At 32.6% G+C, this 27,202-nt stretch overlaps 1 protein-coding gene across 1 annotated transcript in view; it reads left to right on the forward strand.

The window, feature by feature from the left end:
• Positions 1-11,884: 11,884 nt before the first annotated feature.
• Positions 11,885-27,202, forward strand: part of LOC123709780 (homeobox protein BarH-like 1b) — a 47,734-nt gene continuing 32,416 nt past the window's right edge. Inside the window, exon 1 of the mRNA XM_045661324.1 lies at positions 11,885-12,466. Coding sequence (XP_045517280.1) covers positions 11,950-12,466 — 517 coding nt within the window. The 5' untranslated portion in view covers positions 11,885-11,949. The remainder of the gene's footprint in view (positions 12,467-27,202) is intronic.

The following is a 27,202-nucleotide window of genomic DNA, read 5'->3' on the forward strand; positions in this document are numbered from 1 at the left end:
AATAATAATTAAAAATTGATAAATTAAAACAAATTTAAAAATGTATAGCGATACTAATTCGTAGAATGAGGAAATAACCAGCTCTGTGGTAGCCCGCAGCACACTGACGAGGAAACTCTTTGTATCGAATAAGTCGCTGGAATAAAGAAAATTATATTAACAAATAATTTACACAGCAAGATTTCTTAAACGATTCGGCTAAAGGTCTCTATGGAGTTGCTAAAAATGTCCACAGAGTCCATTCGTCACAATCTGTTAACAGATAAGCAGAAATATGAGACAGGCGTGTAAAAGGATTGTGCGAAACTAGAACAAAACTTACATTTTGCGCTCCAATAGGGAATCGAATCTAAAATTTCGTACGTCAAGTAGCTATTACAGCAAAAGTAAGCAAAGCTCTCAAAAATTACAGTTCAAGTATTCAAGTATTACGTCACGCAATTTTTGGAGATTCTTGACCACCCCCCTGAAACGCGCCGTAACGTTTCTGTATCCTATAGTAAAACGTTTCGTGGAAAGTGGAAAATAATATTAACAATATCGCGTAAGTAATTCCCGTCCTGCATCGTAATGTTTTACAAGAGGACTCCCCCCCCAAAATTCGTAACGTAATACTTGAACTGACTGTTGACGTAATCACCAAATAAGAAAATTACACATCCTGCACCCCCTCTCGAACTTACATTAAAACATTTTCGTTTATAGAGAAATATCGATACAATAACTAAAGCCAACTAATGCATTTGCGACCTAAATGGTTAACTATTATTCGACCTATCTTTGAACCGTACACGTGAATTTCACCTCTAATACAGAGCCACAAGAGAGATTTTTCCATAAATCAAAATAGCATGATTGATTTATCTAATATTGGTTAAATGTTAAAAGGAGCATTAAGTTATTTACATTATCTATTATCTGTTTGAAAATCCATTTGTCCGTAGTATTCACCGCTTCACTGCTTAGCGTAATGGAGAATAATCTGGACGTCCTTAGTTCGATTTACAGTTTTGTCTCACCTGAATCTGCCTAAGAAAGATATTATGAAAAGTCATTCGCATCATCTTGATGTTTGGAAGTCTTCCACGGTCCGCTTCACAAGACTTGATTTTGCGAACTAGCGAACTGTTGTATCTACTCCCAAGGGGGGGTTACAACCTCCAATTGTTTAAAGATAGAGTATACTCCCTTAAAGACTGGCAATACACTTAAAATGGGTGTCCATGGTCTGCGATGACTGGCCTTTTTGAGCGTCTCGTAGGGTCATTTGCATGTTATTCCATAAAAAGAAATATAGAGATATAATAAAAAAAACAAAAACAAAATTAGAAGCTGTTCCCTCGCACAAGAATCGAAAGAAGCAGTTGAAACTTTCCAGAAGTTTCTAATGTCTTATACGAAACTAATGTCATTCTCATACAATTTTACATTACGATAGTTCACGGCCGTCAAGGCAAGCAAAACGTAAAACTCGTGACCAAAGTTGTGTTTTTAGTAGACGTTGGCCAGTTTCAAACTAAGGTTATTTATTTCATCGGAAATTGAACCTTTGAATTCCGGTCTGTGTAAGCCACATAAGTCATTTAGAGTTAGAAAATATATCTTTTTTCAATGAATTATTTTACAAAATTGTCTTGCCGTTTTGAGACAATTAATTACCTATGCATTTTGTAGTTCAAATTTTTAAAAAGAAAAAATCTGTTTCATGATCATTTGTCAATTTAAAAGACAAGTAGGAGATCAGCCTTCTGTGCTTAACACACGCCGTCGTGTTTTTGGGTCTAAGGCAAGCCGGTTTCCTCACGATATTTTCATCAGCGTAAGAGTTAATATTAAATGCGCTCATAGAAAGAAAGTCCATTGGTACACAGTTGGCAATCAAATGTACGACCTCATAGATGAGAGTCCACTAGGCCAACACTGTTCTTTTTTTTTATTAAGAAGCAATTTTAATACTATAATAATCAAACGCTTTTAAATCGGGTAAAGAGTATTTCTTTTACCGCTTAAAATAACAAATACTAATATTGTAAATAGCAAAGTGCTACTCAATGGGCCTTATAATATCTGAGGATCGCATTCTAATGAGAATTTAAATTGGCCGCATTTTAATAATCTTTGTAACGGTACTACGCAGTTCAAGCGATAGCGGACGTTCTACTGACCGTTAAAAAATCGCTATCACTTAATCCAAAAATATGTTAGTTTATTATAAACTCAAACAAATTAAACTTATTTGACTGAAAACTAAATTGGTTCTATATTTGTGGAGGCACTGCTTGGAATGCTTTCAGCAGGACACAGGTACCATGTTTTGTGTAAGATAAAGTGATATATTATTATCTTTTATTTTATTTACATTCTCAAACATGGGTCTCTAAAATGTTAAAATTTGGAGAATCAGATCATTATGAAAATAAACGTGTTAAGTGACAAAATGGACAAATGGCATGAGAATCTAAGTGTAGTAATGGATGCTATCTCTATATACATTTTGGGGGTTCATGCTGTAAGCCCTACACCAGTACTGTCGGTTACCAATCCAATCTAATTGCTTAAAGTTTGTGAAAGAAATTGTGAATACAACTCCAATAATTTGGAGTTTGAAATACCTCCTATCAAACCTCATATATTATGCATTTAGGTACAATTGTCCATGTAATTGAATAATATAAAAAAATATATATTTATCAAATCTTGTGTTAAATACATAAATCAATAAAACAATAAAGTATAAATGTGTAACTAATATTTATGTAACTTAAAATCTTTGTTTTTTTGATGAAACCAATTTAGTTTTTAGTTTGAAATATTAATATAATAATATTAATAATTATTGTTAATTGTCGTTAGTTTAGTGAATTATATTAGAAATTATTTTTATCTATTAATGTACTTATGTTTTCTCGTTCATATATATTTTTTATCACTGTATCCTGTTTTGGCTTTGCACATTGTTTAACTATTTTGTTTTATTATACCTTATGTTAGCTGTAAGATTACTAATAAAGAAATAATTCAAATACAATGTCTTTACAATTATTATATCCGCTATCCGCTCATGCTCCCGCGCTCTCAAGCAACGTGAACTCGCTCAAAGTCGGCGAGATGAAAGCGGTCGGCGCGTCTGAGATGCGTATTGCGGCATAATTAGGAGTTCAGTAATAAGAAGCGACACAGGCAGTGCTAATCGCAGTGTGGCCGCTAAAATGATACTTGAGTCTACTTAAAGGAAAAATATAGGTAAATAATTATTTAACATACTTTACATTTATAGTTATATTCTTACTTCTAGATATCTCCACTTAAGTTTATTTATTTTTATTCTGAAAACTGCTACTTAAGTTTTTCTTCTTAATGATGTATTCTTTATTTTATCTATTCTATCATACATCGTTGCATCGATCTTTGACACACTTGTAGCATTGTTTGCTGCGCTTTGAGATCCATGTGTTAGTCCAGGTAATACACAAGTATTGAAAAGCTTGCTTTTAATTACTACGCTCGTTCTCTTCTTTTGCATGACTTCTCTAAGACTCTTTTGCTATTGGTTTTCTTGGCATTTATTTTACAACGGACAATCCTCGCAGGTTAAAGAAAATAAAGGCAGGTCTTTATAAAATCATATATATAAGTATTGCATACCGTGGCTTGTTAAGTAAACCTATGCCTATAGCACTATTTTCGACCCTGTAAAGCATTCAATATCTCTTACCCTACATCTTTTTTCTCTTAATGATATTTTTATAATGATCACTTATCGAGTGATGAATTAGGAAAATTGTAAAACTCTCGTAAGTTCCTTTATTACTACAATACATTAATTTGCCGCTTCTGTTAACAAATGATGGATTTAATCTAAAGATTTCGATTCTCGGCAAAATAATTATACTTGCTCTAAACGCTATTCAGCTGCTTTAATGTTTTTTTAATTATTAATTTAACTAGTTTTTGAAGGAAACTTCTACATCGGCTATTCTTAAAAAATTACCGTCACATTTTTCGGTTACGCGTCACATTGTTCAGTTACCCGGCATATTTTTCTACCACGTTTGATACGAAGCCATTAATAACAAAAATATATTTTAACGATAACAATGATAGTAATAATTCTATTACAATTAATGAAATTCTGTAATAATCTTAGTAGTAATTAGGTAAAATGAAATAATTGTATTATTTGTATTCATATCTATGATAAAAGGATTTCGTTAAACTTTATCTAATTTAACTTTATTTAACCAATTTCTGAATATTGCATATAGTAGATGATTTTTCGAAAAATAAGGTCATAAAGAAGATTCACTTCTTACGTATGTACACTAGTACACGCACACATTTTTTTATTTATCATAGGTACATTTTAGTGGTCTCCTATCGTTTTCCAAATGGGTCATTTTTGAAACATCTTCAATCTGGTTTCACTCAAACAATCTGTACGGAGATTAAATCGCGGAGTTCAATTAAATATTCATGACTTCTAAGCGTGTGTTTTGGCTTATGGAAGATGTTTCAAAAAAACAGGGGCGCTACGTCACTAGGTCTAGGTCTAGGTAAATTCTGTATCATTAGTTTTTTCTAATAGGCAAGTGATCAGCCTATGTGCCCGAGACGATGTTTTCCTTAACCGTACGAGCGATTGTGAAATGCACACATTCGAATCTACGACATAAGAGATGATGAGGGACACGCAGCCAGAAACCACTAGGCCAACACTTAATAGTTGGAACAAGCATTGTTTTTGTATCCCGTCCAGGCATTTCTAATTGTCGCCCAAGTCGTTGTTACAAGATTAAGAAAAGAGCGAAGGATTCGGTATTAACTAAAACACAACGTCCACAACGCAGTTATACGCATACATAGGCGGCTGTCTCTCTTTACATTCGGTAAACATTACGTTTGTTTAAAAAAACATAATATGTACTAGAGGGGTTCGAAGTTTAACTATAAACAAATGCGAAATATTGGATACATTTTCACTATCACTAAGACCGACCCTTTTAAATATCCACTTTCCCCAAGTATACTAATACCGCAATTATAACTTTTAAAAAGTCCCACAACCATCAGTCAGCAGTCGAGAACCGATGACAATCACCACATTCCGTGTCAATCTTCACCGTTCAGAGAATGCTTAACATTATTGATGGCCTTTCGTAACCATTGCGATTTTTTAATCCATTACTCTCTTCTCACTAATATTTCAAACAGTATTAAACATTACTAGTAATGTAAATGTTGCATTTTTTGTTGGAAAACATTCGATTAAAAAAATGTTCCTTTGTGTACTTTAAAGGATCATAATGTGACATCCGTCGATGACAGATGACCATAGATAGAATATAACAAAGCGAACTCTTTGCGCCGGCCATAGATATCAATGTTCCAAATTTAAATATTTGTAAAGGGTTCCAAACGATGCCTAAATACAGAGGCGCTAAAAGACGAATGCATTTATATTAGTTGACTTTTTGATAAAGATGTTAGGAAATGAACCCGTTTTCGCTGCTCAATGTGAAAATTAGCGGGAGCTGAGGTAGTTGGCGAAATATGTTAAGTGGATGATTCATTGAGTTTGCTTTTTAAACTGTTTGTTTAACAATTTACAAAATTCTTTACAGTTAGGTAACGCTTAAAAATCTTTCATGGGATACATTGGACTTTAAAAACAGCTATAAAAAGGACCAGGGAGAAGAAGGATATGAGGGAGCGGAAAAAAAGAATAACAGGAAGCTAATGGAGAAAGAAACTGATGATAGAATATTTTGATAACACGAAAAAAATGTATAAACTTTAGAACGTACCTACTTCAAATACGTATCTATAACAAATCAAAGCTGAATATTCTACTTTAATTATGATTGGAAATTAAACGGTTGTTTTATTATTATTATTAAGGCATACATTTTTATACAGATTATATATTATACTGCCAAAATGAAATACGAAATATTTTTTTTTATAATTTGTGACGAAATTTCATTTACTTCCTGTTGAATAGAATATGACGGTAGTACATTAAACGGTAATAAATGTTAAGTACTGACATGTTTCATGTTTAATTATATAAAAGGGTGACAATGTTTTGTGATATTTCGATTTCTTATTATATTTCTGCGGTCATTTGGAAAAGAAGTCTAAATTAGCCTCTAAGAACCTTAGAAACCTGTGCTGTACCAGCAGGGTGAGGCGGTACTTCATTTCGAGCCACTGCTCTATAAAGCGCAAATTTGGTTCGTTCCTCATCACAACAAAAAGTCCTTCCTCAACAAAGCATTTTTTAAAGGCAGCACCACTTTGTGGAACCAGCTGCCCACTCAAGTATGTTTACTCTTTATCATTTGACAATCACCCCGATGTTCTGGTCCACGGACAGAGCTGTGCTTGAACATTTAAGCCGCTTAAACATATATATATATTTTTTTTGTAGTGAAACTTATGGATTGGCGTTGGAAAAAATTACCGACACATTTTTCCGTTACACGCCATCTTTTCGTGTTGCACACCCTACCACGGTTGATTCGAAGCCATTAATAACAAAAATATATAATAACGATAACAATGATAGTATAATTCTGTTACAATTAATAAAATAAGGTAAAATGAAACAATTATATTATTTTAATTCATGTCATGATAATAAAGGCCTTTCGTTAAACTTTATCTTATTTAACTTTATTTATCCAATTCCTGTAAAGTTGCATATAGTAGATCATTTTTCGAAAAATATGGTCATAAAGAAGTTTCAATTCTTACTTGCGCACACATTTTTTTAATCTAACACAGTACTTTGCTGCGCTTTTATCACAATTGTCTTGGCTTTCTCTAAAACATAGTCCCAGTGGATCACATCTGCGCAGTGACAATATAGATCATTAGGCGTGACGACGTCTCAATCGGGTATTGAAACTAATAATGTCACTAAACACTTCACGCTTGACAGTTTCAGTTCAGTTTTTGTGAGGTTATAAACGAATTTAAGAACATTTATTTAATAAATAAAATCTTAATTAAAAAATTATAGACTATATCACACATTTCAAGAAATTAATTTAAAAGTAGAAAATATCTCTTTATGTTCGCAACAAAACTTAAAAATTACTGGTTTGTAGTAAGTACTTTGTTAGTTACAAACAGAAATACATATATATATACCACATTTACCTATATATATATATATATATATATATATATATAGGTAAAAACTTTGTTTCATAAGAGTTTTAGGAAAGCGGTCTATTGTATCAAAACAAGATATTAAATTATTTATTCTAAAAAACTACAAATAATATTGCAAATGTGATATTGTAATGATGAGAGGTAACAGATGTTACAATAATTACAGATTACAAAGAAAGGCGCCAAAGTTATATAACCACAATCTATAACTCTATTAAAAAAATACGCCACACATTGTGTTACAAATAGAGATGTCAAAGTTTGAAATTACTACGCCCTTGATTATGGACTTCCGGATTTTGAAATTGGAACGTGCAAAAAAGACCAAGAGAAAGCAAAAAGGTTTTATTTTAAACACACCTTACTAAACGATGATTTGGAATGCTATTTACGCTATTTCTTTGTGTAAAGTAGCGCTGAAATGTATTTTAATGTAAGTTACAATGAATATTTTAGCAGTTATTTCTTAAGGAAATTCTTCAAATGTATTTAATACCAAAACCTATTTATAACTTAATTTCACTATAATTATAAGGTTTTTATTAATTACTAATATAATTAATCAAATCAATCGATACAATTGAAGCCTACCTTCCACGTGGACGGCCACCCGCATCCATGGTTATTACGATTTATGTGTTAAAACTAAATTGAGATGTGTTATAATGACCGCTCCCAAAATTATTGTTGTGGTTAGAGGCATACTCGGTCAGGACAATGGATTAGGGACACTTTTTTTATAATAAAATAGTGATCATATTATTAGTTGTCATAGCTTTTTTACGATTGAAGGAAAAGTCGAATTTAGTAAGTGCACTAAAGTAACAATAAATAGATATATAATTCTTCAAAATGAAAACTTTTTTGTATATTTATTTTAGGCAAATGTCGAAAGCCTGTAGTAGCCTAAGGTATTATTTTGAAATTGAGTCATTTAAGTAAAGGAAATTTGTATTGTTTTACACACAGAAGCATTACAAACATTTTGGTGCTACGACAATTATGTAATACAGTTAATACATTACTTTAACTATATTTAAAGAACGAGTATTTTAACTATTACGTGATCTATGGTAAGCTTATATAAAGTTTTTATTTTATTTTTATTTATTTCCTATTTATTATAGATATTTAAAAAGGTGTCTAATCCATCGTCATAAACAAAAGTCCGTTTAGAATTAGATGCGTTAAAGTTAACCCAAGCTGGACCCCTAATGACGGTTCGTAGTTAGCTTGCTTCCGTTTACAATTCCGACCAAATATTAAATATAGGGTAACTGCTCGAATAGTATTTGTTACTCGGAAATAATTACAGCTCTCTGACGTTTGTTATGAATATATTAACCAGAGTACTTCATGAAAAAGTTCTTATATTTTTGGTTGGTAATGGTAGTCATGTCTTATTATATATCTCTTATTTATAAGTGTTCTTCGTCCCTGAACTCAGTAAGCTGTTTACTTACGTAGTAATAATATTAAAAATGGAATGATTACATTTTGTATTTTTATTATATTGTCTATTCGTTTAAGAATAGCTGTTACAAATAGAGATCAACGGTATAATTATAACAATCCCACTATAATCACACAATCGTATAATGGATATGTAAAAGTCAAAATGAGTAATAATAGAGAATGGTAATTGACCGGAAATCGAAATGATTAGCCAATCATAGCGCGGGAAAGTGCAATATGGCGTCGTGTTAGCTTTGTGGGAAATGGCGCGTAATTAGTGCTGTGTATAATCGTATTTATAAATTAGGTTTACAATTGAAGTTTAGGAAGATTGCGAGATTTTCTAAGTTATTATACAAAAACATTGATTCTTTTTTAATACGATTCCGAATTGATTAATTTATTCGTTATGTTGCTGGGTTCTAGTCTTTTGTTTTATTATTAGGAAATCAATTTACATACCTACCACCGCGCCGGATTTGTGATGCGGGGAGTGTGGGGGTTGGTCCATGTGGTGCAATAGAGCCCTACCCACTAAAACCTAACAGCCCCATCTGTGCGCTACTGACGACTGGCGCGGTAACAGTTTCCCTTAATCTGCGTCTCTGTCATGAGGGTCTGCTGCGCTACTGTTAGCCCAACTTCCGAGTTGCCAAGTCCAGTGCGAAGGTCACACTGGAGTACGTGCGTAATCGCGTCGTCGTATTCATAGAAGACATGACTAATCTTTGTGTTTATAAGTATCCATATTTGTACTCACATTTCGCTAAGTACACTATTTTCCTGTACAGCTTACGAACTGACCTGCGCCAGTCACCAACCCATTTATGATCTCGTTGTTTAACCGTTTCGTTCTGCAGAACTTCATATATTTGTGAAAGGTTTGGATTTTTTAGTAGAAATCCGTCCACAATCTTAAAATACGCTTAAAAGATTATGAACACACCTTACGCAGAGTTGGAAATGCTCCTGAGACCTAATACACTCTCATTCACATGCACACGTGAGAGAGCTTTGCTTTTAATAAAAAAAAATGGAATTGAACGAATTTTTTATGGAATTAACTATTAAGATCGGTAGGTATAATAGAGCTCGGAGCTGGGTGTAAGGGACACAAGTATTTTTTACTTAAAAAGGTTTATCAATTCTTACATTTATAATGCATTGTTTAGAATGAACATTTTTACTTTTTTTATTTAGAAATAAATTTTTAGTAGTTTACGATAAGTTCTTCTTATAGTGACTTTCGAAGGCCATCATCATGGCTACCGTAATTTTAAACCGGAACAATGACTTGGTGCTTTCACCACCAACTTTGTCTTCCTGTAGGTAGTACGGTTAAGTAGTATGTAAGTTAGTTTATTATAAATATTGTTTGGCTATAAATGATGAAATAAAATAACACCGGAACACCATAGATCTCTTGAAACTCAATTTTCTCGTAAATAACAATAGGTTAACAGCAGGTGCGGTTAACAAATCATCATATAATAATGAATAATCAACCCAAGTCAATGTATTAGATTACTTTTTTCCACACCGTGGCTGCTCGCGAAGCGTGAAGTTAATGTAAACAAACAAAATGGCCGCCGTGCGTGTGTCAAATTTAATGGAAGTAATTGGCTTATATACGGTTATATATGATTTAAATGGGTGAGGTGTCAGTTTTGAATGATTTAAAAGGCGATTTTTATATATAACATTTATTTGCATATAAATTGTACATTCGGATTGATTAACTATAAAGAAAACCGCGAAATCATCTATATAAAAATAGGCATGCAAATGTCATGTGTCATCATGCAACATGATCGCTACTATCTTCTTCAATTAATTGTAAAGCGTATAACCACAATTTCTTTTTTTTGACAAGAAGCTAATCTGAGTCTTATGGGCTGTTTCACATTGCCAAAAGGCTCGCAAGTACGTTGGCGGTCTTTTAAGAATTGGTACGCTCTTTTCTTGAAGGACCCTTAATCAAATTGGTTCGGAAATACTTCCTAGACTAGTGATGTCTCAAATGACCACCGATGTAGGTATGCATAGGAATTTTGTATTTTTAAATGAATTCGGTATATCAAATAGGTAATGCATAACATAGGTAATGTTGGCAGAAAACAAATTTAGAGTTTCTTTAAGCCCTGAATTTCTGGGGATTCAGACTTTATTATTAATTGGAATGGAATGGAATTCCTCCAATTTCCAATATGTTCCTCAAGTCTCAATCTCCGCTTGAGCACTGTCAAATCAAGTGTATGCCAAAGTTCAAACAGAAAAACTGATTTTTAAAGAAAACAATTTTTAACCGGATTAAAGGTATTATTATAAATAAACTTATAATTATTTACATAATTTTTAATTTTGATTTTTCCGACGTTTCGCCTGCTTTACAGCGTGCGTGGTCACGGTGACTGAAAACAAAAGGTGTTGAATGTCAAAAGTATCACAGCTGTAGAGAAAGTTGTGTTATCTGTATTTATTTCCCCGGAGTTGGTATCGACTAAAAGATGCCGGGTTTTTTCACAAATGACTCACGGTGTCCTTTATTTTCGCGGATTGTAGATAGATATAATATACTATAATATATAGTTTTCTTTCTATGTGTAAAAGCTATGTTAACCAAAGACAATAAAAATGATTTTATACCTCTGAGCAAGGCTACTTAAAAAGTTTAATCACTAACATTATTAAAATTAATTTGATATAATTGTAATAATATTGTAATACAAAACAGCAATATCATGCTAAATTATTAAACTGACAACTCTAATCCAACGTAGTCATAAATATTAAAAACTCGAGTAAGAGAGGAAAAAACGATACTTCAAAACATGTGTTGCGCTCCTCTATAAATCTAATAACCAATTCACGCGACAGACAATTAGCCGATGAACTATAAACGTAGAAAACTGGCAATTTCTCGAGTGACAAACGTCAGTCTTATCGGCGCTAAATAATGGAGCCGTAGTTAGAGTCGCGTCTTCATCCTGGTAATTAAACGGGCCTCCGCTCCTGCCCAGCTAAATTAATCACCACGAATCTTTCCCCCCAATCCGAACACGATTAAAAACTTTTATTGGAGCGCCATGTGTGACGGCCCCGTGCAGTCGGCGAGCGTGCATCGACCAATTAGAGGACGCCGGCACTAACGCCACGCGCTCTGATTAGTCGGCGTAAAACAAGCCACGCCCACTCATCCCGCCCGCGGCAAGGTTGTCACACACTACGTCAGTTGATCGAGGCGCGTCGATCTGTCAGCCGTATCCTATGTTGCATCCGATTTCTGTGAGTTGTGTGATGGATGTGAATTGAACTATGGAGGAGGAGTCAATGTCAGGGCACAGCTGTTCTGAGGACGATATCAGTGTTGGGCGACCGTCGCCGGCTCCGTCGCGTTCGCCGTCACCCCAGGACTATTTCCGGCCTTTGAAACGGTTGAAGATGGCCTCCGAGCCGGTCGAGGAGAGGCGCGGCGATGGTGTGAAGAGTTTTTCGATTCTGGACATTTTGTCGCACAGTCCGCGGACTCCGCCGCGTATTGTCAGGCCGTGGGATGCGTCGGGGTTCGAGCGCTTGCAGCGGTTGCAGCGTTTAGCTGGCGCGGCTTTGCTGGACGGAGAGAGATGGCGTTTGGCAGCGCTAGGTCTTTTGCGACCGAGGGAATTGCCAGCAGAATGCTGTGATTCAGCGTCAGAAAGGTCTTCTTCAGCGTCTGATTGCTGCTCGGAGCCCAGGCGGCCTCCGCAGCAGGGTTCAGCTGCACATACGCCACTAGATGCGCTATTCCACATGACCAGCAAAACATTTGAAGCAAACAGTCCTGACAATGGAGGTAAGTCATTGAAAAATATATTATACGCATTTATAACATTGACAAAGTTATGTTTTATGCTTATTTATAAAAATAAACTAATTTAGAAAATAGTTCCAATTGGAATCCAATACCAAATGTTTATTTTAAAGGCAACTTTTATTATGATTAACGGAATGTTTATATTATAATTTAATATCAAAAATATTTTCTTACTGAAAGTGTTCGAGACCTTCATTGCCTTTAATCTATTTAAACAAAAGCTCATGTTGGAGTTTCTTTTTACAACCCTTACTACCGAAACATATGTGTCATTCCCTTTTTCCTTATCAAACTAATTCTTTACTGTTGATAATTTATTTAATAAATGAATATAATAAAAAAGCCAATATGTGAATTGTAGCAGTTATTCTTCATATCTAATTGTTACAACTTTACACACAATTGATAATTCTACAATTTACATCAAAATAAATTTAAAAAAAACATCGTTCATAGTCAATCCGTAGTTGTAAATCCTATCCTTCATGAGGTATTAGATTAAAAAAAAATCAAAAACATTATCTACATTCTATTTTCTATGGAATATTATAATTTTACAGGTTATCCATTTATGATTGCTAAAAGATATATTCTAGCTTTCAGCCCAGCTTAGTGTCTATGGACATTTACCCCTTATAATTTCTTCCCTTGTAGCTAAATTCTATAATCTCTGCCAAAAAATGCAAAATACTAATTGACGAGCGAGTCCTCCCGCCATTTTTGGCTTTGCGTTGTAACAAATGTTTTAATTCCTCGGAAATCTTTTCCATTAAATGTTGATTATAATGGCTAAATAACTAAATATAAATCAAATATAATTTCGTTCATGACATGAGGTATGCCTAATGGCTCAATTACCTATTCATAGTTCGTCCTTGGTCCAAATTACGTTATCTATATTAACATTTCAATCATTAAAAGCACGTTATTTACTTATTTCAATATTTTATTACATTATTTAATAATCTTGTTTTGTAAGATATAAAGAAAAGGTTAATTAAAAATGATAACATCATTCATCAGATCAACATTTATTGTATGTATACTAACTACATTAGTGGATTAGAATGTAAAATAGCCATCAACATACACTATATAATAATAATAATATCAATCCCCAACACAAGAGAAGCAACAATTGGATATTCATTATACCAGGATAGAATAAATCAACTACAGATGCCTAAATACTGCTTTAAATTCCATTTGAAATTCGAAAAACCATTTGATTTTTTTGCAGATTTTATGGCCAGGTACAAACCATTTGAATACTAGTCAGAGACTATAAATTACTATACCTTGGTATATACTAGTTGTCAATACAACCGTCATCAAATACATATTAAGACTTCAATTGGCTTCTAACTAATGATTCTTATGATTACTTTTACTTCTCAATTATAATACTATTAGTATTTAGTTTATACACAGATTTATTAACAGAAAGGCGAAATTTTTACGTTAAATAAGAAAGTTTTATCTGCCAGATTTCTTAATTTAACAAATTCACATTTTAATTATCATAGATATATGTATAAGATTAGACCTATTAAAAATGACTATTTTATGTCTCCTGACTGAACAGTGGCATCAAAATATGGCTTGTTGTTTGACTTAAAAGTATAAGATATAATTATTCTGCCTTCAGGTTAAGAATTTGATAGGTATCACGATACTTATATTTGTTTTAGTTTTTTTCATAAGTCAGTCAAGCCAGTTCAATTCCATATGCCAATATCCTATATTACGTGATTTTTATTGTTTATAATAAGCCTTATTTCTAATACAGCCTTTGGTACTAAGATATGTATGTATTCGATAAAACAATTTTATTTGACAGACAAATTTATAAAACTATCACGGTTGTAGGCGTAAGTTCAAGAACGTAAAGAAAATTGTGACAATTGACGCTTTTTATCATTTTAAAAGATATTTCTTTTTAGTCTAAATTATGGAATAGTGTTAATCCATTGGCTCTACAACCCAATGGGTTTGATCTTTATTTTATAGACAATTAAAACCTCTTGTGCCTGACATGAGTATGTAATTTTTGAGTTTTAAGACGATGTTTTCTTTTACAAATAAATTCCAAATATATGTACGTCAGAAAACATGTCTAAATTTACATTTACTGCCCTATAAAGGCGTAGAACGGACGATAAGAAATGTCCAACTCACACACACATATATACATATACTCTCTTTTAAATCGCCAAGATTAATTCAGAATACATGTAAGCAACTGTAACCATTATAGCATGTTTCTCATCATATGTTATTGTCATTAAACAAATAAGAAAATCACAGTAGCAAGTTGTAATTGCAAACATAGAATAAATATCATAAAAATCCATTGGTGCAGCCCTGATTCCAGGCACGACCTAAGGGTTGACAAGATATTTTAACATACATTTGTCGATTGCCATGTTCTGATTATATAATTCCTTGCTTAATGATTATGTCAGAACAAGTAGTTTTATATGTATGATGTTCAGTAATTTGTTTGTATCAATTTATTTGTACGAATAAAACTTTTAACCTTTCGAGTTTACTTCATTAGAACTAAAGGTTTACGATTAACCTCAGCAATTATAATAAAAACGAATAATAGCTTTATTATGAAGTCTCGAGCAGACACTTGCTTCATTCTTGATAGTAAAAAAGATTCTGTAAGTCTCAAAGTATGTAGTCAACTACGAATTCGGAAGAATTACTAATAACGGTAAATTTAATAATCTAAAAGTATCTGCAATTCCACATGTGTACAAATTGTCTGTTCTTATATGGTGTAGTATCTCTCTAGAGGAACTCATCAGAACTTTTAAAAGGAAACAATTTTTTTGAATATCAGTTAAAATTAGGGCAAAATTATCACAATAACATATTTCTTAATATAGTTGAAAAGAAATGTTCTTTTGGTTTTTACTTGCTCGTTTGTTTTTAAAAAAAACTTGTTCTATGTACTTGTTTTTATTTTAAAAAAACTGTTGTAGAAGTCTTGATAAAAACTTTTGGACAACTTTTAAAATCTTACATTACTATTATATTATTATTATATAAATATACACTGGCCATTAATCACATCTTGCCTTTTAAAAAAGAAAATAAATGTCATTGAAAAGTATTTATGTCAGATTTGAAAATCGAATGCTAATGATAGTTCCGGACGCACACGATGTCTTCTTTCCCATTGAGGCGTACACTTATTGGGCGAATACAAAGAGATATGCTAACACGGCTAATATCGAGTGCTTTGTGTCGGAATAGGTGATTATTTTATGATTACAGAGCGGCTTTCGTAATTGAAAGATTTCTGAATGGCGCATCTGCGCGCGGCGCGAGGCGCTCTGTCATTATTCGATCGTATTTTTTTAAATTGTCATCGATGATTTTGGCAATTACTATGTTGGTGTATTAAACATTCATGAGGCGTGTACATACATTCACTTTTATTAAATTCTTAATCTTTCAATGTGTCCATGATATTCTTTAATAGTATAATGAAGAACGATATTGATGCAATAATGTCCCTTACACGAGTACGTACATTTATTTCGCAACTTTAATGTCAAATAGGTTATTAATGGCATAATAATAGCAAATCAATGAGGTTCTAAAGAACGCATGCATATGCGGCCATTCAGTCTTTTGAACACTATAAGTGTAATTTATACGGTGCGTGCAAAAACGCCATTGTTATTTTACAAAAGAAGACATCATATTAAAGGGCATTCCAAATTTGAAAACGTCAGAAGGCGGGATGTGTAAATGTTGCCATGAAAAAATCGATGATGTTTAAATTAAGAATCCCTTATTTTTCTTATATTGGTGCAATACGAAAAAGCGAATCATTTAATTTATGTTATCTGAAGTCAACTTTAATCTCTATTATTCCGTCTGAAAGACTTGTATCTATAGCCAAAAAATAGGTTGGTTATCTGGCCTATAAGTTTAAAAGATCCTTTGATTTTGTCGCAATAGTTAGGGCTATCTTTAATCGTACTTTTGATTTTCAGACCAAGGATTTCCTTGTTTTAATTCCATTACATTTAAGTTAATAGTAAAAACGGATAACGCTTCATAACATATATCTCACGCAGGTATAAATTAAAATGCATTCTATCATAAGATAAAAAAATATTAAAGTCATTTGTCATTGACACCCGTTGATTGAGGAAGTAATTTCTTGTATTCCTAAACGGAAATGTTTTTTACCCCCACCGGGGGGCAATAATGATCGGAACATCTATATTATACCAACCATTATATAAATGTAACACGGATGTAAAATCGTTTTCATAGACAATGATTTTTTTAAGTCCATTAGTAATCTGTGCCGAGTTTCCCGCCATATTTAAATTACCACGATTTTGTTACAGACAATTGCATACATTTAATTATTTCGTATATAAGTAGTAGTAAGGTATAAGAGGCTACCAAGAATTAGGCTATCTAGAAGAATTCTGCTTCTACATACATTACTTATTTTAATTTATATGCATATAGCAATTTTTTGTATAGGTAACAATGTCGTACCTGTAATAATAGTTTACATTTATGAAGCGATTATCATGATATGATCTGGATTAAAATAATATGTTTAATGCCCATTTGATAACTATATCCATTGTTAGGTGTTATTTATATACAATTGAGATGAAATTACGTTATTCTATGTACATGCCAATATAATTTATAGCTATTAAATACGTAGAATATTTCATACAAATCATAATTGTTTTTAGTATCATAGTCAGTCAGTCATGAGAGCGTCAATAAATAACTATTTATACATTACTACTTTTGTATTAACTATTAAACCAGTAAATTTAAGAAGTATTAACTCAAATAGCTGTTGCTCGTAGCTCACTAGGTGACAATGACAGTTGTAAACGGTGCGTTATGTAAATAATATCTTATATTCGCATTTATATTAATATGTCTAGGAGGCATTATTGAATTGGGTCGTAATCCATAGACAACTTTACATATTTGTATATAGTCTGTATCTATTTAGTTTTTCTTTGTTTTACTTTTTCGAGATAATCCCTACGATTACATAGCATTAAATTAAAGTAATTAAAACCACTATAAAAAGTTTCAATAATTCAATTCCACTGTTCGAAGTTATTACCCCACAAATTGCCCGTGTGGGGTCCGAAAGGTGTCAGAAACGGCACGTTTCTATTTGAAAAAAAGAAAAAAAGGCGGCAAAAAGCTCCCGCCATTATACCGCATTTATAGTAAACCATAGAATGCTGACTAATTGATTTCGTAGTTCGATTAAATTGGAAATCGATGGGGTGTTTCATATTGTTATGGCAAAATGGGGGTTGAATTAAATTTCCATGTGAAATATAATACGATTGATTATATACTTTCTTTTATTTGACAAGAAATTTTAAATTCTGTTGGTAATCTGTATTTTGCGGTATCTGTCATGGTCATGAAATTGTTTTGACAGTTGGGCCTGTCAGGTCAATCGTCAAATATGGAGCATTAAAAAATAAATTTAACTTCGTTTTGCGTTGTTTATTTGTGCTCTGTACGATTCGTGTTTATTTAAATTATGGTCGAAGTTAAAGACATTTAACTTTGACGTAACAGAAGGTGTTAAAAACGCTATTAATATTATTCAATGTAAAAATTGCTTTTACTTGATAAAAACAGGAATTAAACGCGTTTTTATATCTAAAAATCGAATCAATCTAAGGTTTTTGTCTCTTTCTGGCAAACTGTGTTCATGCTGTGATGAGAAGAGACGGAGTATTGTTCGATTTAATGTAATTTGTCCGATTTATAAGGCGCTTTGAAAAATTTCATATGTATATGCTGGTGAAAAATCCAATAAAACCATACCGTTAGTGCTGGGGAGTTGTGTTTTGTATTATGACTATCAATTTATTAAAATTACAATTTTGTAATGTCCCAAAAATTATACTGCAAGGTGCATTATTTGTCTTCCTCACTCATATAAAATTAGAGCAGGGCAGGTGTGGTTAATTTAATTATATTATTCGGATACCTTCATCGTGTCCTATCTTGTCCATCGAAATACAAGTCATTCGACGAAATGTGGTGCAACTGTTTTTTGAGCATGACATTTGTAAATATGTATTAATATCGTTTCTTTTTCGACTGGCTAGGACTTGCTGCTTCAATTAAGTTTATTTACTTTTAATGTTAATAGACTATGATTTCATAAATATGTTCTGTATCCCGTAACGTCAAATGGAATAAAACCTAATTATATGTATAATGGAATATAAGTATATTCGTGATTCAATGAAAAAATTATACCAAATAAAATTATCTATGGATTTATATGTAAGGTGCACTGTCTCACATCGTGGGGGTTATTTTGTATGCAGCAAGTCATTATTTAATACCCTGACATTAGGACACCCCGAGTGCCGAATTACAGGGCTTTTTGTAAATAAACCGACCGAAGGGTCAAATTTATAGAACATTAACCGACATATAAAAGGAGTGTTTTAAAAATACTAAAACTTTATAAAATTGTAAGAGAAAGGATGACACATTTAAAAATCATTAACTTTAACTTTAACATTAACTTTTTGGAAAAGAATAAAAAAATGCTTTTATTATCTATTAATAGTATCAAAAATTAAGATTATGTTTGAATACTAACACTAATTCAATAATAATGTAATAGTTAAAAAAAAAACAAAATCATACACCTGTCTATACTGCACAGTAGTGTAGCGATGTGTCCGAAGATTCACCTTTCCAATTCCGAAGATAATTCCCAAGATATTGATTTAGATAAGTTAATAGATTCCTTTGTTCAACGCCGACGTTTACAATAATTATGTGTTTTAGTGATGGTTCTGTGAGTTTTCGTCAGGTGGTCGAATTAGGTATAATTCTTTTTTATCGTTTTTTATAGTTTTTATATAAGATGAGAGAGAAGATATAGGTAAAGTAAATAATTAATATAATTTATGTTTTAATATTATACTCACATATTTTTGTTATATATATATATATATATATATATATATATATATATATATATATATCTTTACATACAAAAAAAACTAAGTGTCATCATTTGTTTCATCAGTTTTTCTTCAAGTTACGAGTTCCTTTTAAATATAGACAGTCTATTGGTTCACAGCCCGGATTGAAACCTACGACTTCAGGGTAGAAAGTCACACGCTGAAGATAACAGCTCCTCCTATTTGACCTGTTTTGCGTCTTGGAAGCGGTGTCAAAAATGAAATAAATATTCTCACTTTTATATTTTATTAAAACATAAACTCTTTTAATTTCTTTAATTTGCAAGTAATTTATATTTAAATGCGGTTGACTGCATTTTAAAAATAATTAAAATAATAATAATTCACATTTAATACTGATATAACAATGGTGGCGAAAACGCCATCTGTACAGATAATTACAGCGTAATACATACAAAACCACAGTTAATCAAAAGAATCTTCATTTTCCAAAAATTGCGCATCTCATTCAATTCGCATCACGACTTGTTGCATTCATATCGTTCATTCATACTCATTCAAGCCAAAACCACCTCAGGGAACACAGAATAAGTAACATGTTTGTTTAAACATATTTTGACGCATAAAGATCATTGTTCCAAATACTAACAATTGAAGATGTTAAAATATGCATTTTTGAATTGAACAAATGCTTTTTCAATTATTCTCAATTTTATTTGTGGTACACTCAATCATAATTGTAATATATAAGTATATAACGATTCAATAACATCCAATATTTATTTACATCATTATATAATCTAACTCATTATAATATAAGAATATTATAGCTACATAGTAATAAATATTAGAATTGTTTTGAAAATTTAAAAAAAATTGGCCCTTTGTACCGTCAATACTGGCTTTATTACCTTGCTGTATTGCAATACTTATGCGATAAACCAGCTCTAGGGTCACTGGTACTACTAGGGGTCAACTTATCTTTAATTAGCGAACCCCAGTGCGAAAGAATCTACTCCAAAGGGAACAGAATCAAAGATGGAGGAATACCTATTTTTATTATTTACCGTCTGCTCTGTGATATAGAAACAAGTGTGTGATAAAGAAATAGAAACAAAAAGTTAAATAAACACAACATGTTTAATGAAGCAAGCCATGTTTTCTAGTTAACAGTGATAATACGATTAGGTATTGTTATAAATAACTTTTTTTTTTTAAATTTATAAATTGTCTTTGTTGTGCAGACATAATTTGACATTACGATCTAGCCTAACTTAAGACTAATAAGTAATTTTAACCTAACCTTATAGACTAAGAAAGATATTTAATAGAAAAAAGTGTCCAATAACACTACTTACAGTTTCTATTTAAAGGGAAAACACTCTGTTCTTGAGTACTTTAAATAAATCTTGTAAATATTTCAGTACAGCCCTGAATACATTAAAATTCAATAACAAATTATTACCAATCTTAACAAATACAATGTTGTATGTTACACCATTAATACGGTCTAATTATAATTCTCACACATTATTCAAAGCTGATAAAGCAATCTATTAGCCAACAATTTGTCACACATGATAAGACTTGATAAGAAAACTAAACATGAGCGTCAAGTTGATTAAATTTTTTTAATTCGTGCCGGGGGCAGGCTTGAGCCTTGCGACCATAACCAGTTAATTGAATTATGTTTGTTTATGTCTCTGGTGACTCTGGTTAGAATGACGCGCTCGGATTGGTTGATTCAAATATAGAACAATGGCGGACGGATGACAGATATGCGCGATAAATAACAGGGCGGGAAATGGAAAACTTTACGCTATCTTTATTAGCGGAGGACGCTATTTGTAGTTAATTTGTTTTGAATTGTCTTTTGTGAGGAAACTGTTTTTAATTTGGTTTTAAAGTAGGCCTTAACAGCAATCAGTGTCAGGAAAACTGAGTAACAAGTTTTTATTTAATGTTTACATTGAAGCCATAGTTAGTCTAAGTCAGTGTTTTCTAACCATTCCCATTTCTAACCACCTTAAGAAACTTAAATGATATTTTTAGGAAGAAAACATTAACTGAACACAGTAAGTAAAATTTCAAAATATAATGAAAAACTGAAATTCAATTTCCAATTTCCCTGTGGGATGTGGGCCCGAACGCAAACGATGTCTTAAGGTAATACTTAAATACTATTATTGTTAGTAGCATCACCTTCAAGCTACCTCTTGAAGGAGTAATCATATCACTTGCAGACGTAATCTTCATATATAAATATATGACCTAAAACTTGCCAAATATCCCGTTGAGCCGGCTTCCGCGTCTCAAATTGAATGCGGTTTTAGATAAAACGCAACCAAACCTCTGGTACAAATACGACCGCAGATGACAAAGTGTTTTGCAACATTATTGCATCTCGAAATTATATCTTCTTTATTGTCCTGGCGATTTTGTAAGGTGAGAATAATTTAATTGGCGGTCGGGGATAATGGTTTGGGTTTCTTAACCTTTTTACTTGGCACTGTAATCGTTGAAGATGTTGAAAGGCTTTAGCGGGTATTTAAGAAAAGTTATATATAGTATTGTCTTTTGTTAAAATAGCTTTTACACATTAAGAAAAACACTTTTTGAACGGATTAAATTATCATTAAAAACTTATAATCATCGTGACCATGCACGCTAAAAGCACGCGAAACGTCGGAAAAAAATTTAAAATTTAGAATTAAGTAAATAATTATAAGTTTTTGATAATAATACATAGCTTTAATCCGTTAAAAAAGTGTTTTCCTTAAAAGTTATATATTCGGTGGCGCTACAACCCTAGATGGGTCGTGGTTTCGGATTCGTTACTTTGATCATTTCATAGAGAAGTAATCAGTCTGAAATATCAATTATTGGATTTGAGACATGCCGGTTTACTCATGATTTTTTCCTTCATCGTACGAGCGAGCGATGCACATGCTGAAGCTAGGCAAACACAGCTACAAGTCTTTACTTGATTTAATTTCCTCGAAGGGCAGATGGCGTCAACAGTGTGTCATCGCTTTCGGTTTTGAGCCTCGTATTTCACCTCGCTCCAAGACACTCCGGCTCTCTTTGCCTCGTCTACTACTGCACGATGCTAGGATTGCTTAGGACGGCCACGCTTCCGATTTTCTTGCGGGTTCCAATCAAGCACCTTTTTTGGAGTTAAACCACACATCATACACAAGGGAAACATACATACGCTACCCTATAAACACACCTTCGCGCAATGCTTTGTGTCCTACAGAGGCCCTTTCTTAAAAAATAAATTTTTGTCTATGGATTTAAAAGTTCATACATTCACTAACAATCTTAAGCAACATCTTCTCTATGCTGAGACGGAGAGTACCTCTTCTTCTTGTATAGTTAGGTTATATTATATAATTAATAGTAATTATATAATTGTAAGTGTTATTAGAGTTTATTACGTCATGTACTTACCTATAATAATTAATACGTCTAAAGGAAGAGACTAGCTGCTTACAAGGAATCCTTATGTGGGCTAGTACACTCTTTTAATTATACATACATGCTTTTTTATTATGTATTAAAGTTTTTTTCTTCTTTTTCGTCTCTTTTCGTCAAAGTGTGTCTAAGAAAGTGTTTTGACGAAAAGAGACGCATTCGACAAATACGTCCCGATATTCACGGATTATTGGAATATAAATTCCTATACAGTGTCTTAACTCCAGAAAATATCCTCAATATTTAATATATATATAATAATTAAATAATATTTCTCCGTAATCGTTTGCAAGCCACTGAATCGGTACGTGAAAAACCATAAAGCGTCAAAAAATACAATTAATTTCTAGTTAATTTCTGTTTTTTCTAAGGGGCCATCATATTATACTTATATATATATATATATATATATAAGTATAATATTTTTATCAGTGGCTTATGAATGTTGTCTCAATTGCGTGGTTATAATACCTTGTGCTGGGTGAACACATTATAAACATTGGTTGCGGCAGTGTTGGCGTAGTGGCTTCAGGGTGCGACTCTCATCCCTGAGGTCGTAGGTTCGATCCCCGGCTGTGCACCAATGGATTTTCTTTCTATGTGCGCATTTAACATTAGCTCGAACGGTGAAGGAAAACATCGTCAGGAAACCGGCTTGCCTTACACCCAAAAAAGTCGACGGCGTGCGTCAGGCAAAGAAGGCTGATCTCCTGCTTGTCTATTAGATTAACAAATGATCATGAAACAGATACAGAAATCTGAGGCCAGGACTTAAAAAGGTTGTAGCGCCATTGATTTTTTATTATTTTTTTTGTGTCTTATATTCAATATTTCATTATAAGTAAGAAATGGCGAAGTATTTTCATTAAACAAATAGCGCAATAAGCCGTCTATTTGCTCACAATACTGGCCGTATTGTTGTTCTAATCCTGACTTGACTAATCGACTACCATTATTAGGAATCGTTCAGAACGGTAGCCACATACACACACATACGCGTGCTCACACATATTAAGTACCAGATCATCTGAATACAAATGGAATGTAGGAAACAAAGGGCAGGAGATGCTTTATAAGTAAAACCACGATTCCAGTAACACTACCAGAAGACTCACGAGTGCGTTGTCGGCCTATTAATAATTTAGCAATGAGTAACTACTTTGTTATACTATTGTATTTAACAACGTGTTTATGCATCGAAGCTGTTTTAACTAAAATTAGGTGGGGTAGGGGTATCTACTAAAATAGCCTTTTTTCATCCATTACTACGCAGCCGATGTACAAATTTTTTTAACTAAGCGCGTTTAATGAAGAAAAATAATGTCAGAAAAGATGTTTTAGACGGAAAATCCATTGTATAACAAAGCTCAAATCACATACTTGTAAACGAAATGATAAAAATGAGCATTCCCCGTTTCTCCCCTTTACGGGACTAACTTTGGTATATTCGTAAGGCTTTCCATATAAAACACCCTAACCACAAAGTGTAGAGTAATAGAGTTTTTAATTAAACCCACCGTGGCTGTGATTGAATGCGAGTATTAATAGCCTGGCCAATGGCAGCTATAGTGCACTTATTATAGCACCTATTTACTAAACAATCGGGAATTCTTGGTTTTATGTTTTTAGTCATTTAAAAATAAGATATTTCGTTTTTTTTAAATGAGAGCAAAAGTGATAAATCTTAATTAATGTATTTACCGTTTCCAACTTTGCTTACGTTGTTTATGTCAGAAGTATAACCACAGCATATACTGAAAACAATTCGTTGATGTTTTAAAAATAGAATGTGGCTAAAATAAAAAGTAGCGCTAATTCAAAAGTGGAATGTTGCAAGTTTGACCAAAAAGGTCTGTAACGCTTCTAAAGAGTTATATAATTGGAGCGATCACTTTTATACGCCTCCAATTGGCTGAATATAACACAAACCACATGGAATTCTTTTTTAAAGATCCATTTGTACTAAAGTGTTCACAAGACAAGCATTAATCGGGTTAATGGCTCACAATTAGTTCCAAGTTCGACCACCGACGGCGCAACATCTGTAGGGAACCGGTTATAAGTTTAAAAAGAAAAATTGTTGCAAGAAAGTGTCTATAAAGAAATTTGCCTTTAAATAATAATTGCAAATTACTTTGAACTTTTATTCCTATTACATGGCGTACATGGGTTTAATAACGAAAGCTAGCTATTTTATAATTTTTCTCTTCTGTAAACGCAAGATTAAGCCATTTCATCGATCGATCGATGCTATCTAGATCGATGTTCAATTTTATTACAACCGCTCATTATAAATTAGAAGCGCTTTGGATGGTTACCCGCCACTTAAACAGTTCGAAATTTAAATTTAGTTTTCTTTTTAAATTTTTCACATTGCAGGGAGACCACATAGGTTACGTAAGATTAATCCTCTTTGGTGCTAAAACCTATTCGATAAAAGAATAACAGTTGAGTTTTAAATTTCGAATGCTGTGTTCTATTCTAATTTTTTTTCCGAGTAATAATCAAAGTGAATTAATCGAAATTACCTTTAATCCCATAGTAACGAGTCTATTTAAGATTGAATTGCGGTTTTGAACCTTATTCGAATGACATAAAGCGACAGTGAAAGGCGTAAGAAATTGACTTAACTTCAGCACTTCACGGGTAAATGCGGGCAGACGGACAAAAGGGCGGTTCTTTTGAAGCTTAGTAAGAGTTACACGGCGGTATTGACTAATCGTTTAGCTTTTTATATGTTTGTGACATAATATAGAGTTGATCTTGTTAAAAGGACCGCTTTTACTACGTAAGGAGCGAAGTGCGAATAGCCCCTGAGGGACGGATTTTAGTTATTGGAATTGTTCTTCTTCCAAATCTCTTGTACATTATATTATATTTATACTGATCTATTTAATTGTATTATCTAAATACTTATTAATAGTTGTAAGCAGTGTTTTCTTATGGCACGGCGCGCGACTCGTTAAGTCCGTGGCCTCGAGTTCCGTGTCCAATAGTTTTTCTATCTATAAGGGTAATTAAGAAAGTCTCCAAAAGCTCGGGTTAGAAAACGTACAAAACGACTCAGTTATAGATGGTTTAATACAATTAATGCACATAATATCGGAGATCGCTGTAATATTTAAAGAAATAGTACGATATAAGCTTTTTAATATTAAGATTCTTTTATCTAGATGTACCAATATGTTTTCAAAGGTACTAATTGCGGATTTGGAATTAATCAATGTACGTAAAGTCGGCTCGCTTTGATCCCGCGCCCTCCAATTAGCGCGCCGCCGACTGCCGACCGGCTTTATGCGGTTTCACCAATCTTAGTGTTCCATACAAATCTAGTTTAGTATGATCATTTCTACAGTGGTGTAAATCTTTTTTAACTAAATCCTCCATCGAGCCAAACTAAAGATAACCAAAATTAACGATGAATATATGTATACATATATTCATCGTTACGCTGAATATTTTAGATCGAAATCTGGAATTATACGCCAAATACCAGTGTTTATTATATATGTATTTATATATATAAAGAAAAAAGATTTTGTTTACAAGAATGGACATTTTTTCCACGCCCGAGTTAGAGTTGCTTCTAGACTACAAATCATGTTATGAACTATTATATTCCGTTTTAACTTTAAGAATTTAAGATTTAGTTCCTAAAGTTGAAACCCCAAAAAAACAAATAGTAGTATGAACAAGAAGAGTAGAAAGAAACTGTTTTTAAAATAATGTGTTCTTAATAAAAAACACATATTATTTAATATCTTGTTAGAATAACATGTATTAACAATAGCATTAATATCTAAGGATGTCTCAACACCCGAAAAGGATAAGCATTTTAATAAAGCCCACCCGACAACACAACCTACACACAATAAATCTTTACGATTCTGATTTTGCATGAATAGCCCTTTGCCCGGTAGCCGAGATAAAAATAAAAAAGTTTGAATATCAAAGCATTGCCGCGGTCACGTACAGGTTATGACGAGCAGCGGGTGTTAATCGAAATTTAAAAAAATTGATTTAAATTTCGAAGTGTTATGTGACTTCGCGTGTTAAGTTTTGTCTATGATAGATTATTGTATTATCTATATCGATAAAAACCATGCCATAGATCAAAAAGTGATTAAACAATTGTAGTTTGTAGACTTTGGATTAGTTAAAAATGGTATAATAAGTGGTCAAGGTGGCAACACTGGATATTCAAAATTCGAGCACAGCAGCTTTATGTTATAAATGCATTTGATCCAATAACAAA

The sequence above is a fragment of the Pieris brassicae genome, chromosome 1 (genome assembly GCF_905147105.1).
Source record: "Pieris brassicae chromosome 1, ilPieBrab1.1, whole genome shotgun sequence".
Classification (NCBI taxonomy): Eukaryota; Metazoa; Arthropoda; class Insecta; order Lepidoptera; family Pieridae; genus Pieris; species Pieris brassicae.